Source organism: Geotrypetes seraphini, chromosome 14, assembly GCF_902459505.1.
Source record: "Geotrypetes seraphini chromosome 14, aGeoSer1.1, whole genome shotgun sequence".
Classification (NCBI taxonomy): domain Eukaryota; kingdom Metazoa; phylum Chordata; class Amphibia; order Gymnophiona; family Dermophiidae; genus Geotrypetes; species Geotrypetes seraphini.
This window is the reverse complement of record NC_047097.1, coordinates 72,101,852-72,117,179: the sequence shown is the minus strand read 5'-3', so window position 1 is coordinate 72,117,179 and position 15,328 is coordinate 72,101,852. Positions and strand designations below refer to the sequence as shown.

Genomic DNA, 15,328 nt, shown 5'->3' with positions numbered 1-15,328 from the left:
GATGGGCCATTTGGCCTCTATCTGCCATCATATTTCTGTGTTCCTATTATCATAAAGCTGTATGACCTCACAATGCAGCTGTAAATAGCCTTAGCCAATAGGGAGAGGAGGAGTTAGTGGATGCTGTGGATGGGCCATTTGGCCTTTATCTGCCATCATGTTACTATGTTTCTAAGATGTTGTTATCTATGAGTAATAGAAAACAAAGTGTGTAAGACCTCACAATGCAAGTGTTAAGAGCCTTAGCTTAGAACAATAATGCTCTATGACCTCACAATGCAGGTGTAAAGAGCCTTAGCCAATAGGGAGAGGAGGACATAGTGGATGCTGCGGATGGGCCATTTGGCCTTTATCTGCCGTTATGTTTCTATATTCATATAACTATAAAGTTCAATGTCATCACAATGCAGGTGTAAAGAGCCTTAGCCAATAGGAAGAGGAGATGTAATGTTAAGAGCCTTAGCCAATAGGGAGAGGAGGAGATATTGGATGCTCTGGATGGGCCATTTGGCCTTTATCTGCCGTTATGTTTCTATATTCATATAACTATAAAGTTCAGTGACATCATAATGCAGGTGTAAAGAGCCTTAGCCAATAGGAAGAGGAGATGCAGTGTTAAGAGCCTTAGCCAATAGGGAGAGGAGGAGATATTGGATGCTCTGGATGGGCCATTTGACCTTTATCTGCCATCATGTGTCTATGAAAAAAATCCCTATGACATCACAGTGCAGGTGTAAAGAGCCTTAGCCTATAGGAAGAGGAGATGCAAATGTAAAGAGCCTTAGCCAATAGGGAGAGGAGGAGATATTGGATGCTCTGGATGGGCCATTTGGCCTTTATCTGCCATCATGTGTCTATGAAAAAAATCCCTATGACATCACAGTGCAGGTGTAAAGAGCCTTAGCCTATAGGAAGAGGAGATGCAAATGTTAAGAGCCTTAGCCAATAGGGAGAGGAGGAGATATTGGATGCTCTGGATGGGCCATTTGGCCTTTATCTGCCATCATGTGTCTATGAAAAAAATCCCTATGACATCACAGTGCAGGTGTAAAGAGCCTTAGCCTATAGGAAGAAGAGATGCAAATGTTAAGAGCCTTAGCCAATAGGGAGAGGAGGAGATAGTGGATGCTGCGGATGGGCCATTTGGCCTTTATCTGCCGTTATGTTTCTATATTCATATAACTATAAAGTTCAATGACATCATAATGCAGGTGTAAAGAGCCTTAGCCAATAGGAAGAGGAGATGCAATGTTAAGAGCCTTAGCCAATAGGGAGAGGAGGAGATATTGGATGCTCTGGATGGGCCATTTGGCCTTTATCTGCCATCATGATTTCTATGTTTCTAAGATGTTGTCATCTATAAACAAAGTGTGTAAGATCTCACGGCATTGAGATGCAGTACTGTTGATCCTAAATCATAAATGCTGATAATGAATTTTTAAGTGTAGATCAGCCTTTTCATTTGGTGCAATTCAAGATGTTGTAGTTGGTGGAAGGACTCCTTTGGTGGTGACCTGAGGTGAGTTAGGCCTTCTGGATTTGGAAGGGGGCTGTGGAAGGAGAACTGCCACCAACTCAGACTTTAATCATTTGGGTTATGGAAGGTAATAGCAACATAACTATGAAATTGAACGGAAAATATTTTCTAGATTCAGAGTTTTGCCTGACGCTTGAAAGAGATCTTCTGGTGTTGCTTCAATAGAATGATTGATGTTTGTTTAGGACCACAATGTGGAAACAAATATAAATGATAAATAATCTGTAAAGCAGATGCCTCTACTTTCCACTAACACTCCAAAGTGATAGATAAATGCATTTAAACAATAGAAAATGCAAAGCCTCAATGAAATGACATGATTTAATTCCGTTTTATGTCCACTATGCTACTGCTGATCATCTAATCAATGACAAGATCAGGGTCTCACTTTATGGTCCATGAAAGTAGCAGAGTTTTAACATCTCTGTTCTTCCTTTGAAACGGTGAGACACCACCATTTCAGGACTCTTCACTAAAGTCATAACGGATGTGGTGTATAGATGGCGCTCCCCGTGACAGCGCTTTGTATGTTAGAGTGACGCAAACATTTGAAAATGGAAAATATTTGTATAGTTGTGTTCTGCTGGCCTTCCACAGCACCCATGCATACAGCCAGAGCTGATGGCAGTTTTCCTTTAACAGGGAGAAGAGGTGCTGAACTGCGACTTTTAGAAGACAGCTTTGTCCTTTCAGAAGGTAAAAACAGTTGACTGGTTTATAAGCATTCACCCGCCATTAAATAAATGCTTGCCATTAGGGTAGCTAAAGATTTTCTTCTGCTACCAGAAAAGAGAATCAAAATGAATTCTGAAGTTTTATTTTATTTTTTTTTGGAAAGTCAATTTGAAAGTCTCCTTAATCTGACTTATCCCAGAGAGTTTACGACTGATTGACTTGTCCTGCGGCACCCACCGAGGGCCACAGTTGTCTGGTCAGCGAACACTGTCCATCTTTTTGTTCTGTTGATGTTGACCTGTGACATCGGTGGAAATCGGTTTCTCCCAGTCATGACCACGGTGTGAAAATGATCCAATGTCTGGGTCCAAACTGGTTCTCTACCACACTGGGAATCAAAATACTTTGAAGATCAAAGCTATAAATAAAATTTTTAAAAAAATCTAAAAACCTTCAAGTGATGATCTAACCCATGAATCCAGGTGCACTGCTAATGTGGCTTTCACTGTTTGATCACATGGAATTTGTTTTGTGTGTGGATTCTGAATCACGAGGTTCATTTCTTGTCTGTCTGTCTGTCTCTTTTTAAAAAGATCATAAAATTTAAAGCACTTTAAAAACAATGCTATAAGACTTGCGATCTTAAAGCTTTGGATTCTCGCCCAGAAATAGCTAAGAAGAAAAAAAAAAATAATAATAATAATTTAAATTGAATCAGGTTGGGCAGACTGGATGGACCATTCGGGTCTTTATCTGCCGTCATCTACTATGTTACTATGTTATGTTACTATGATCTGCCAAAGGGAAGAGCCTTAAAATATATGTTTTACACATCTTGAATGCCCAAAATAAATGTCACGAGACAGTGATGAAAAGAACAATCAACAGCTGTACTTGTAAGGGGCTGATCTATCCCGTATCATCTGCTGTTGGTTTTTATATGTATAGGTTATAACATAACATTTCTATACCGCAATACCTTGCAGATCTATATGGTTTGACAAATTTAAGAGGAGCTGAACATCTACAGCGAGCTACAAAAAGTTAGGGCTCCTTTTACTAAGCTGCGATGGCGTTTTTAGCGCATGCAGGATTTTAGTGCGCGCTAAACCCGCGCTACGCGGCTAGAACCAATGGCAGCTCAATGCTGGCATTAAGGTCTAGTGCGTGCGGCAATTCAGCGCATGCTAAAACCGCTATCGCAGCTTAGTAAAAGGAGCCCTTAGTCTGCTCAAAATTTTGCCTACGAATAATTTTACGAAAACTTTGTATATAAATACATTTATTATAATTTCATAAAATTCATATAAGATGTAGCAATAAAAAAATAACCGTCGAAGGTCAAAATCCCAAATAGCTGCTTGTTATGACAGCAGTCGGTTGTGATATCTTTTATAATGACAACCCCTGGCTGAAGGAAATCAAATAATGCTGAAATGCATAAAGTGCCTCTAAAGTTGGAAAAGTTAAAGCATTCCACCAAGTAACTAGGGAACAGACTAGGTAAAGCTTTGTAACGTAGACATCCTAGCTTGAAAAACACTGTGGTCTCAACAGGGAGCCAGTGCAAGTCTCTGTAATAAGGCGTTATGTGGTCTGACTTTTTCAATCTAAAAATCAGACAAACTGCTGTGTTTTGTATGAGACAAAGGCGATCAAGATTTTTACGTTGGCCTCCAAATAACGTTACAGTAGTCTAAAATACTTAAAACAAGTGACTGGACCAATAATCTAAAAGAGTTATCGTTAAAATAGGGTCTAATCGCATGAAGCTTTCTAAGCATAAAAAAACATTTTCAAACTTGTTTAGTCGTGGACAGATTCATGTCCAAGTGAACACCCACTATCTTGATAGTTGGAAAATGGAGTGGGAAATTCCATTCAGAACCAAGGTCTCTTCATTACATTAAATGGAGTAGCTAGAAAGAACCTAGTTTTATCTGAATTAAGTTTTAATTTAAAATCCTTCATCCAATGGTTCACTATTGAAATTATTGAATTACAATTATGTCTCATTGCAGAGCTTATGATCTTTCAAGTGAAGGATATGAAAACTGGGAATTCATGACTGTTCATTGCTGGGGAGAGAAGGCTCAAGGTGAATGGACGTTGGAAATCCATGATAATTCGTCCCTCCTGCGCATTCCAGAAATGCAAGGTGGGTGAGTGTGTGTGTGTGTTGTCTGCCACATTCTTGTGTTCTTCTTGAATTGTGTTTCAGTGACATAACGGTCAAGCAAGCTGGATCGGTAGCATGGAATATTGCTATTCCTTGGGTTTTGGCCAGGTATTAGTGACCTGAATTGGCCACCATGAGAACAGGCTACTGGGCTTGATGGACCATTAGTCTGACCCAGTAAGTCTAGTCATATGTTCTTATGACCATTCAGGAGGCGTTGTGTTTGGGCTGTTTGGCATTACTTCTTTTTTTTTATTATTATTTATTTATTCAATTTTTTCAAAAATACAATTCAAGATTTACTTGTACAGAAAGCTTTAAGTCAAGAAAAGAAAATCACAACTATATTATAAATTCAAAGATGATGTTGTTGTAATTAGCATTACTTCTATCTTTGGATTTATCAGCAGCCTTTGATTATTATTATTTTTTTATTTTTAATCTTTATTAATTTTCAAACTTTAACAGTGCCAAACAATTAATTTAAACATAAACACTACAAATAAGGCACTTTAAATACACAATTAATGCATAAAACAATCATTCCCCCCCCCTCACCATAATTAATATATGAAGACATACTATGGAAATACAATATTATAATTAAGTAATTTTAGTAATCAAAATACATTCCCTCCCCCCACCCACCTACCCTGGATATGTAAGAAAATCAAATACAAGGAGAGATACATGACAGTTAGTGCGACCATTTTAAAATCTTCATGTAAACCTCCCCCCTCCCCCCTCCCCCCCCGGATGTGTATAATAAATGACCAATAATAAAATCATTCCTTACAATAATTTATCAATGGCTCCCAAACCACCGAAAATTTTTTATAATTCCCTTGTTTTACAGCCAACATCTGTTCCATTTTAAAAGTATGGCATAATGATTTGCAACAAAAATTGTAATTTAACCTATCTCAGGTTTTCCAATTTCTCAAAATTAGTTGTACAGCAACTCCTGTCATTATCAAAAGGAGTTTATTGTTGTGAGATGAAATTTGACTTTTAGCTCTCATCATCGTGCCAAATAATATTTAATTGATCACGACATACTTTTATACAGGTTGTGATAAATAGGCATTTTGGGTACTGCTCTTTCCTGGATTTCATTATATTTGGACTCTCGAACATACCAAGTCCTATGGTACAGAAATAATCTTTCTCATATTCTCCTCCTTGTGGGGTGGCACAGGGCTCCTGGTTGGACTCGTTATTGTTTAATATCTTTCTAGCCCCTCTGAGATCTCTAATTCAAGCAGTAGGATTTACCCCTTTTATCTACACCAATGACATTCAGATTGTGGTGGCTATTGATAAATCTTTAGAAGACATGGTACAGTGCAATCATTATAGCCACGTCTGTCCTGAATATTAGACTGGTTATAAGAAAACAAAATGAAATTGAATTTGACCAAGACCAAGCTATTATTTTTGCATCTTCATTAACACTGGGAAACACCTGTGTTCCAATTTGTTCATCTCTTTGAATCTTGGTGAGATCTTTGATCCAGCCCTGTCATTTCAACTGCATATTAATAGTGTAGAAAAATGTTTCTTTAATCTGAGACAACTCTGGTCAATTAAACACCTAATCACATGGAATGCCTTATGTATCTTTTTGCATGCCTTAGTGATCACACAGTTGGACTACTGTAATTCTGTTTTAAAGAGTATCCGTGGTAAGGATATGAACCACCTCCAACTTATACAGAATATCACAGTTAAATTTACTAGATGGCTGTAAATTTGATCACATGAGTCCATTATTACAAGAAGAACATTGGCTTCCAATTAAATTCAGAATTATTTTAAAGATAATTCTTTTGGGTTTTCAGGTACGGTCAGGCTATATCCTGTCATTTTTATCTACATATATTACTGGGAAGAGCTTTGCACTCTTTTCAATGACTGCTCCTTCAGGTACCATCGGTTCGCCAGGTTTCCACCACTTTTCTTAGAAATACATGGTGTCCGGTCATGGGTCCAGTGCTGGATCGAGAAACCAGATGCGATAAGGTCTATTCCTTTATTAGTAAGGTTTAAACAGCAGCCACTTCAGTTTCAGGCAGCATTTCCAGAGGTAGAGGCTGCCTGACCTTTAGGCCCTGTGGATTGGTTCATGAGCTGGGAGTCTGGAGAAATGTCTAAGAGACTTATTATCTCTATCTTGCTTTCTTGCGAGTAATTGACATTTTTTATAAAATTGTAAACCACTTGTATGAATATTGAATCCCTAAGCATATAAGCAAATAAAATAAACCTGAATCTGAGTAGACCCTTCTGTGGTCCATATTTTTCATAAGGAGGACATGGCTCTCTTAATTTCTCAGGTTTTGTCCTCTCTTAAAATTTTGGTGGAGAAACCCAGCTCTAGTTCTGGTTCCGAGAACCTCCATTTTGGTTGGTATCGGAAAACCTTTTTCAAGGTGTTCCCTCAGGCTAATTCAACTACCTTTTAAAATCCATACAGTGGAAAAAACAAACAAACCACTCAATAGTGAACTCCTGTTTTTAGCCAGTTTCATATTTTTAAATTAGTACACTTCAAATTGTTCATTTTATTTGCTGTGTGGAAGAGTCATACATAAGTGTCAAGGATCTTTTGGGTGTACTTTGTGGGTGCTGAGGCAAAAATGTCAGAAGAGGTGCAAAACTGGCTAAAGGAAATTCTAAATCCAGCACAGAAGCAACCAGTAAAAACAGCCAGTAGCCATCAGCATGCAATTTATTGATAAGCAACTTTAAATATCAATAATAGTGTGTCTGTCATAGAAACATAGAAGATGACGGCAGAAAAGGGCTACAGCCCATCAAGTCTGCCCACTCTGCTTACCCACCCCCTGTCTATGCCCTAATGACCCAATTTCCTTATCTTGACACTTGTAGGGATCCCACATGGGTATCCCATTTATTTGTCTTGTCCTATTATTCAAACATTCTATCGTTGCCTACCTTGTTTTGGCACAAAATACACTCCAAAAAGCTGCCAAAAACCTAAACTAGTAACAACAAAAAAGGCAGAAAGTAGTCACACCAAGGTTCACTAAGGGGGCGCTCAGGACCAAAACTGTGCACACCACGCAACACCTCGTACAGACTATCATAGATAATAGCAAAGTAAAGGGTGCTCTCAGTGTGAACAAGCAGCGATAGGCGTCAAGCTCCAACACTTCACGAATTAGGTAGAGGTAATAATATACCCCCACCCGCACACCATCATTGAGCACCCTGGGTGTGCTGTAAATCAAAGTGAAAATATCCACCAATCTAAACCAATAAATCAAAACAGGTGAGTTAACAGTTAAGTCTACTTTTTGATTTGCATTTTTCTTTTTGATTCATTTTGATTGATTTTTGTCGGGGTCTTGGCTGGCAGGGTTCATTTAGGGGTCGCTCAGGTTTCACCTGTTAACTCACCTGTTTTGATTTATTGGTTTAGATTGGTGGATATTTTCACTTTGATTTACAGCACACCCAGGGTGTTCAATGATGGTGTGCGGGTGGGGGAATATTATTACCTCTACCTAATTCGTGAAGTGTTGGAGCTTGACGCCTATCGCTGCTTGTTCACACTGAGAGCACCCTTTACTTTGCTATTATCTATGATAGTCTGTATGCGGTGTTGCGTGGTGTGCACAGTTTTGGTCCTGAGCGCCCCCTTAGTGAACCTTGGTGTGACTACTTTCTGCCTTTTTTGTTGTTACTAGTTTACCTTGTTTTGGCAACAGGAGCATGTGTCAAAAGTAAAATCAGTTTCTGTTGTAAGGGCAGCTTTAAAAGAGGGCACTCAAAATCTATGCCTACAAATTGCTGACTTTTACCCTGACCTTTGGTATCCCTTCTACTCCAGTCGTGGGTTTCTTTTCTTGAACAAAAGATAAGTCGCACCTAATTACATCATTTTTTTTCTTAAGTTTGGCATGGGCATCTGTCAAAGGAGCTGTCCAGATGGTGGTGCTGAACAGCATTGAAACACCTCTGTAGACAGGTATATACATCTGACTATATATTCACTCATATAATTCATTGACAAAAAAGTCACTCCGTGTGACAAAAATCCCTGAAAATATTTTTGCAAGTGTTTATATATCCAGTCCTTCATAATAGTGAAAATCTCCAGGACTTCTCTCTTACCTCTCACGGCCCAACAAATAAGCTTTGATATCAATTCCCATCGTTTAGTTCTGCCTCCAATGCATTTGATCTTTCTCCATACCCTTTGTGCTAGGAAGATTTTGTATTTCAGAAGTTTCCTAATGAAGTTAGCTTGGGGAAAAAAATATTTAGATTAATAAATACTGATCTCACTTCGGTGCTGTAGTGTAGTGAATCAATTTATACCTTTCTTTGGTTTCATGGTTACGCTGTAGTGTCTGCTTCTCTTCTGCGTTCCTTGTCTTGAGTCATTACATTTTATTTTTTACTCAGAAGCTTTTTTTTTAATCTCCACTCTTCCTGTGTGAATTTCCCTAGCAGCCCTTTTAAGCATCTGATGCAGTCCATTAACAATTTTATACCTATTTGTGTGATCGTTGTTTTCATGGCTCTGTCGGTCTTAGTGGATGTGTTTTCAGAAAGCAGGGTAGGTTTATATCTTCAGGGCTTATGCTGCATTAAGGATGATTGCTCAGCTCTAATAGCCCTGAAGCAGGCAGGAAATTCATGTTACAAAAATGAGGTTGAGCCATATGATATAGCTTGGTGATTAAAGTAGTAGCTTTGCATGTTTGCTGGAAATGTGAAAACTAGAACAAAAGTGCGTGAAAAGCATCTTATTTTGACATAGATGATCATCAAATCACACACACATTGCAGAGTCTCTGTTAGGGTTTATATATAAAAAGTGTTTTAGTCTAGATTACTATTTTAGGTTGTATTTCAGAGCATTAGATCAGATTAGGGCACAGATAGCAGTTGAGGAATGTTTTGTTAGGTATTTAACTCTCACTCACCCACCCCTGCTCCAACCTAACCCTGGCCTGATCTCTGATTTATAGTTCCTTGAACCAATTAGAAGGCTAGAGACATAATTAGTTGTTAAGAAATTGACTAAAAAATCCCTAGAGGGTAACCTACCAATTACAACATTGCAAAATAATAATAAAAATTACATATTTTTTTTAAAATTCTTTATTCAGGTTAGTATGAATGTCCAAACTCCATCCCTGATCATAACTACTCTACAGTTATCCTGGCATGCAACACTCATAATTTCAGGTGTAACCTAATTTTATAAGTCCTTTCACGTGTAAAATAGCCTTTCACAGACAGAAAATGTTTATAAATTTTATCCAGTCCACAGAACAAGGCAAATTAACCCACGGTGAGTACAGAACAAAAGAAAAGTGCATATCAGTCTGGGATATAACAAAGTTTACTGGATACAGTCAACTCTTGTAATAAAAACCATCTAGAATAACCAAACTGTCTTATGGTTCCTTCCAGACCCAACACGGACCTTGTTTTGGCTTCAAAGCAGAAGCCTGCCTCAGGGACACTGAAGGCCATCCAGTAGATGGCGCAAAAACACTTAATCATCTATGTCTCACTGCGTAAGAGACCGACGCGGAACCTTAGAATGAGAACTGTATCCGTGACCAATATATCACTCCAATGGTGTGTGGCCTCTGATTCAGACACTGCGCAAAAGACGGGTTCACACAAGGCTCTGATGAGCAGCATAGAATATTTATTCCTGATGCAAGGAATCTGATCCACCTAGAAACTAACTGATCATGTGGAATAAAAGTGTTAATAATAAATTAATTAAAATGCTTGCCCTTCCCACATCCAAATGAGCTTGTTTTGCCAAAAAGGTAGATGTCTTAAGGGCCAGAATGTCTAGACGAGTCATTTTCGGGAAAAAAAAAATGGTTTCGAAAATGGCCGTTTTCTCGACCCAACTGGACGTCCTTGCAGAAACGTTGAAAGTCGGGTTTAGACATCCTATCGAAAATGTCCCTGTCCCTCCCCCCCCACACATTTCATATAGTATAGATTAGTTCAAATCTGTCATTTGAGCATTATTTCATTATTATATTATATGACTGAATTTCCACATGGAACTGTATGCGTACATCCAAAAGGGCCTATTTTTGGTCCTGATGAATAAGACAATTTCATAAGCACAAAAGCTGGACTTAAAGGAACTCTGTCAGGGTTGGTTGAATGAGAATCGGATGTTTGATATGGTTTGCAAAGAAGGAAGCAAAAGAATAAAGGTCCTCTGTGGAAAAATACCAGACAATGGAATAGACCAGGGTTTCTCAACTCCGTCCTGGAGTCCCCCTTTGCCAGCCAGGTTTTTTAAGATAATCTACAATGACTATGCATAAACTTGATTTGCATACACTTCCTCTATGATATGCAAATTTCTTTCATGCATATTCATTGTGGATATCCTGAAAAGGGGGGCATTGTGGATATCCGGCAAGGGGAGACTCCAGGACCGAGTTGAGAAACACTGGAATAGACTACACAGTAGGTGCTGGTGATGTACCCCACTATGGTTGTAAATAGATATACTCTCCTCCAAGTGGCACCACAGCCCTAAAATAATTCTAATTTTTCATTTAAAAGATAAGAAAATATCCAATATGATGATAAATGCAAGGCAGAGCAAACTAGATGGCAACAGGTTATGGAAGGATAAGTCAGTTTATCTTACAAATATCCATTGTGCTTTTTCAGAACCAAACAGTAAATCCCCTGGCCTCTTCTCAGCATGAGCAAAACTAAAAGGGTAGATAGCGTCAAGTTACTAGTCTTTCAATTGACATCTAGGGTAGTTCTAAAGCAAATCCTACATTTTTATGGGACAGTGGTGCCATCTTGTAGTCATCATGAATATTGCAAGTTGGTGTTTCTCATGAATTTGTTCCCTGACACTTTCTTACAAACTTATTTGACTGGGTCCTTTTCTTCAAACGCTGCAGTCCAAAAAAAAACAAACAAGAAAATGGTCTAATGATGTCTCTGAATAATTTTACCAGAAATATTTTCTTTTAGCTTTGTAGAATAAAAAACAGCACTAAGACGCTTCTTGAATATTTAAGGAAAGTCAGGTCTGGCCTCACTACTTGGTGGATATAGTCGCTGTAAACTGGTCACATTTTGTTGATTTTTCACTGTGCATGGCATCTTTACTACTGTATTTTTAACACACTTTCATGATGACTCCATATCTCAAATTCAGTTAACTTTCATTTGAATCACTGACTCAAAACTGAATTATTATTCTAACGCATTGCATTTTTAGAATTCCAAGAATTAGAATTCATTTCACCCTTCTAAGTGAAGCTAGTGCAAGGATATTGGATGTCTTGGTGAATTATGAGCTTTGCATCTCCCCTCAATTATGCAGACAACATAACAATAGTTGCTTCCTGTTACTTCTCTATCATCAGATACTTTGCAAATTTTAACAGCTATTATGGAGACAATGGAAATCTGGATGAGAGATTTTAAATTGAACTTAATGCAGAGAAAATAAAAAAAAAATTTTTTTGGTCTCTCCCCATAATAAAATCCAAGAGGACAAATTAATACGGAATGGAATTAGTCATCCTATTGCTCCCAAAATTAAAATTTTGGGCATCCTCTTGGATCGCAGTTTGACTCTAGATGCACAAACAAATTCTTTGGTTAAGAAAGGCTATTTCATGTTTTGGAAGCTTAGGACAATCGGAGCTTATTTTGATCCTTCTGCATTTAGACTTTTTGTACACTCTCTGATAATAAGTCTTTTAGACTACTGTAATATCATCTATTTAGCCTCCCATAAAAGGAATATCAAAAGACTGCAGCTTATCCAGAATACAGCTGTTCAATTAATTTTTAAGGGCTTCGAGGCTGTTACTGCATGGCTTTGTAAAAGAGTCCCTAAGTATTATCGGATGTTGCATTGGCTCAGTCGAGGCATGGATACTCTTTAAAATGGGATGTTTCTGTTTTAAAATGCTGTATGGCCTTTTGCCAAATGACTTTTATCGATCATTTCAAATTTACTGATAGAAAATTATCACTGTGTAAGCTGTGATATCACTGTATATTTACATTTCCTTCAGAAAAAGGTTGTGCCTACAAGCGTTTTTTTCAAAGAATTCTAGCCTATCAGCGTCTTTGGATAAGAGTTTTGGTAAACTAATACAGAATTCTGGTTCTTATCAGGTCTTTAGAAAGATGCTGAAGACACACTTATTTGATAAATTTTACGAATGAGTTTATAATTTGTCATGTTTGTGCAACTTTCTTTACTCTGTAAACCACTTTGAACTGAAAGATATAGCAGTATACAAGTGGATTTTTGTGTTATGGGTTCCAAAACACAAACCAAGTATTGGAAATTATAAATACTATACCATGCTTCTAATTCAAACGTTTGCGTATAATAATGAAGCCAATTGCTTATTAAACCATTTCAATTTTAACCACAGAAATAGAATAATTTTATTTCGATACAAATGATACAAACACAACCCACACCCCCGATAAGAGCACCTAAAAAGTAAATAAAACTCAGTCTGATACTATTTATTTATTTATTAAAAAAATTTCTATACCGTTTAGCACTAAACGGTTGACATAATTTACATACATAAAATTATTAAAAAAACATAAGACAAACACACAAACAATCGTCATAGATCATATCTGCAAACTAACACCAAAGCTCATATAAAGAGATCATGAATAATTCATCAATTATACCAGAGAAACAAATTATTGGCTAGAAAAAGGCGTCCACAAATAATTGCATTTTATCATGAAATAGTGTATTTCAAATCTTCTTTATACAGCCGTGTTTATGATGAAATAAATCTTCCTGAGATCTTGCATCCTCGTTTAAAATTAGTCTTTGTAACAGCTGAAACCAGCCTTGCTCTATACCAGACTGTGTTTCGCTGAAAGCGTCTCAGGACACAAGACTTATTTCTGGTATTCTTCGGGTTTATTTACCTTAGACAATCTTTATCATGATAATCAACTAAGGGAGGGAGATCTCCCTATGGCTCTCCTTCAACTACCCAAAGGTAGTTTAAAATTGAATTGGGAGCCCCCTGAGATTTTCATAATTAAACTCAATAGCCTTGATTATCCCAACTTCTCCCATCCCAGAACAATCCTGTAAAAATGTGAGTGAATGGTGGGCTCTTTGAAAATTACGCACACTCCCTGATAACAGGAGCATTTGAGAATGTTTTCTTGACTGTTTTGGTTTTTTTTTTTAGTTTTCTGGCTGTCCTTCTGTGTGTTTGACTGCAGTTACTTTTTGGTTCCTCCCTGAATCAGCCACCCTTGATAACTTAGGGGGTCTTTAATTAGAAGATTAGCATGTGGGCCCTGCTGCAGATAACATACACTAATTGTTAGCAAAAAAGACCTTGTTAGTTTGCCTAATGACAAAGTTTATCCTGCATTTAATTCTGCTGAGGGGTGGTTTTTTTTGTGCAAGCAGAAAAATAAGAAATATTCTGTCATTTTTTTAATGAGGCATGACACATTAGGTCTAATGATTAGGACTCTGAGTAAGGGAAGAGACGGAGGATCCATGAAGTTCAGTATATCCCCTCTGTACCTTCCTGTCTCCACAAATTGTATTATTTGAAATGTTATGAACACCTTAAGGCTAAGGGCTTGGAATTAGAAAGCTAAATAATAACATCTCAAGTCAAACTCTTCAAATGTCATGCATTGCAATACGGTACTATGCCACCGGGCTCTGTAACCTAGAGATAATTGATCCTTTTGCCCATTATTTATGGGAAAGATGAGCACTTTTAGAAAATACTCATTTTCTAGCAAGAGTTATTCAAGTTTTACAAAGTAAATATGTTTTTGAGGAATTTTATTTTCTTATGAGAAGAGGACAATGTAAAATTATTCTTTTGAGGAAGTGTTTCTCCGAGGTACTCTTGAATTGCAGCTTCGAGTGCTTGAAAAAGCATTTTGGGAGTCATTTTTTTTCCAGCCGTGTAATTCCTGTTTACCTCACCCTGACCTCCTATTTCTGCTGACTGCCGTTTGTGAGGTTTTCTAGAACAGCGTTTGTTAACATGAGTCAGTAAAAACTGCATGAAATGCTACTGGTAGATCTTTACTTACCATTTACACAGCTGCAACACAGAACAAAAATCCAGCTTAATATGATGATAAAAATTTGCATTAATAATTTTGAACCTCTAGAACAGTGGTTCCCAACCCTGTCCTGGAGGACAGCCCTAATGAATATGCATAAGAGAGATTTGGAAATAATGGAGGTGACTGGCATGCAAATCTGCGCCATGTATATTCATTAGGTCTATCCTGAAAACCTGACTGGCTGGTGGTCCTCCAGGACAGGATTGGGAACCACTACTTCTAGAACCTGGGCCCTTCAGATCTGACACTCAGTAGAAACATACAGATCTGGCTTTTACTATATACCTGGTGAATATTTAGGAAATATGTTTGCATATAGCTCAAGCTCATTTGCATATCTTGGTCACCCTGAAAACCAAACCTGCTGAAGTTCCTTGATGCAGTTCAGAGCCACAGTTGTTACATGTTTGAATTTAAGTCTCATGCACCAGCTGTTCAAAATAGTAACTTATTCCCTGTGTGCAATTTTGCTGTTTTTCAGGGAAGCTGAAAGAGTGGACTTTGATTCTATATGGAACAGCTAAACCCCCTTTCAGCACCCTGAATCCACATCACTCCCAGTCCAAAGTACAGGAGTCTGGCATGGACATGGAGGCTTCCAGAGCTGCCTTGTATCAGAGTCACTTGGAGTTGACGGAGGAGGAGGAGGATTACTTGGGTAAGAGCAAAACACCGTTCTATCTCTCACCTGTGGTGTGGAATGATTCCACTCTCCATTCCTCTACAAAAATAAGGGTAGCCTAGGGGTTAATGTAGTGGGTTCTGATCCTGGTTAGTTTGGGGGGGTGGAG

At 37.9% G+C, this 15,328-nt stretch overlaps 1 protein-coding gene across 2 annotated transcripts in view; it reads left to right on the top strand.

Annotated features, from left to right (window-relative positions):
• Positions 1–15,328, top strand: part of PCSK6 (proprotein convertase subtilisin/kexin type 6) — a 106,041-nt gene that overhangs the window by 69,721 nt on the left and 20,992 nt on the right. For both annotated transcript variants that reach the window (XM_033920860.1, XM_033920859.1), the window contains exons 13-14: positions 4,234–4,370; positions 15,019–15,195. In XM_033920860.1, coding sequence (XP_033776751.1) covers positions 4,234–4,370; positions 15,019–15,195 — 314 coding nt within the window. The remainder of the gene's footprint in view (positions 1–4,233; positions 4,371–15,018; positions 15,196–15,328) is intronic.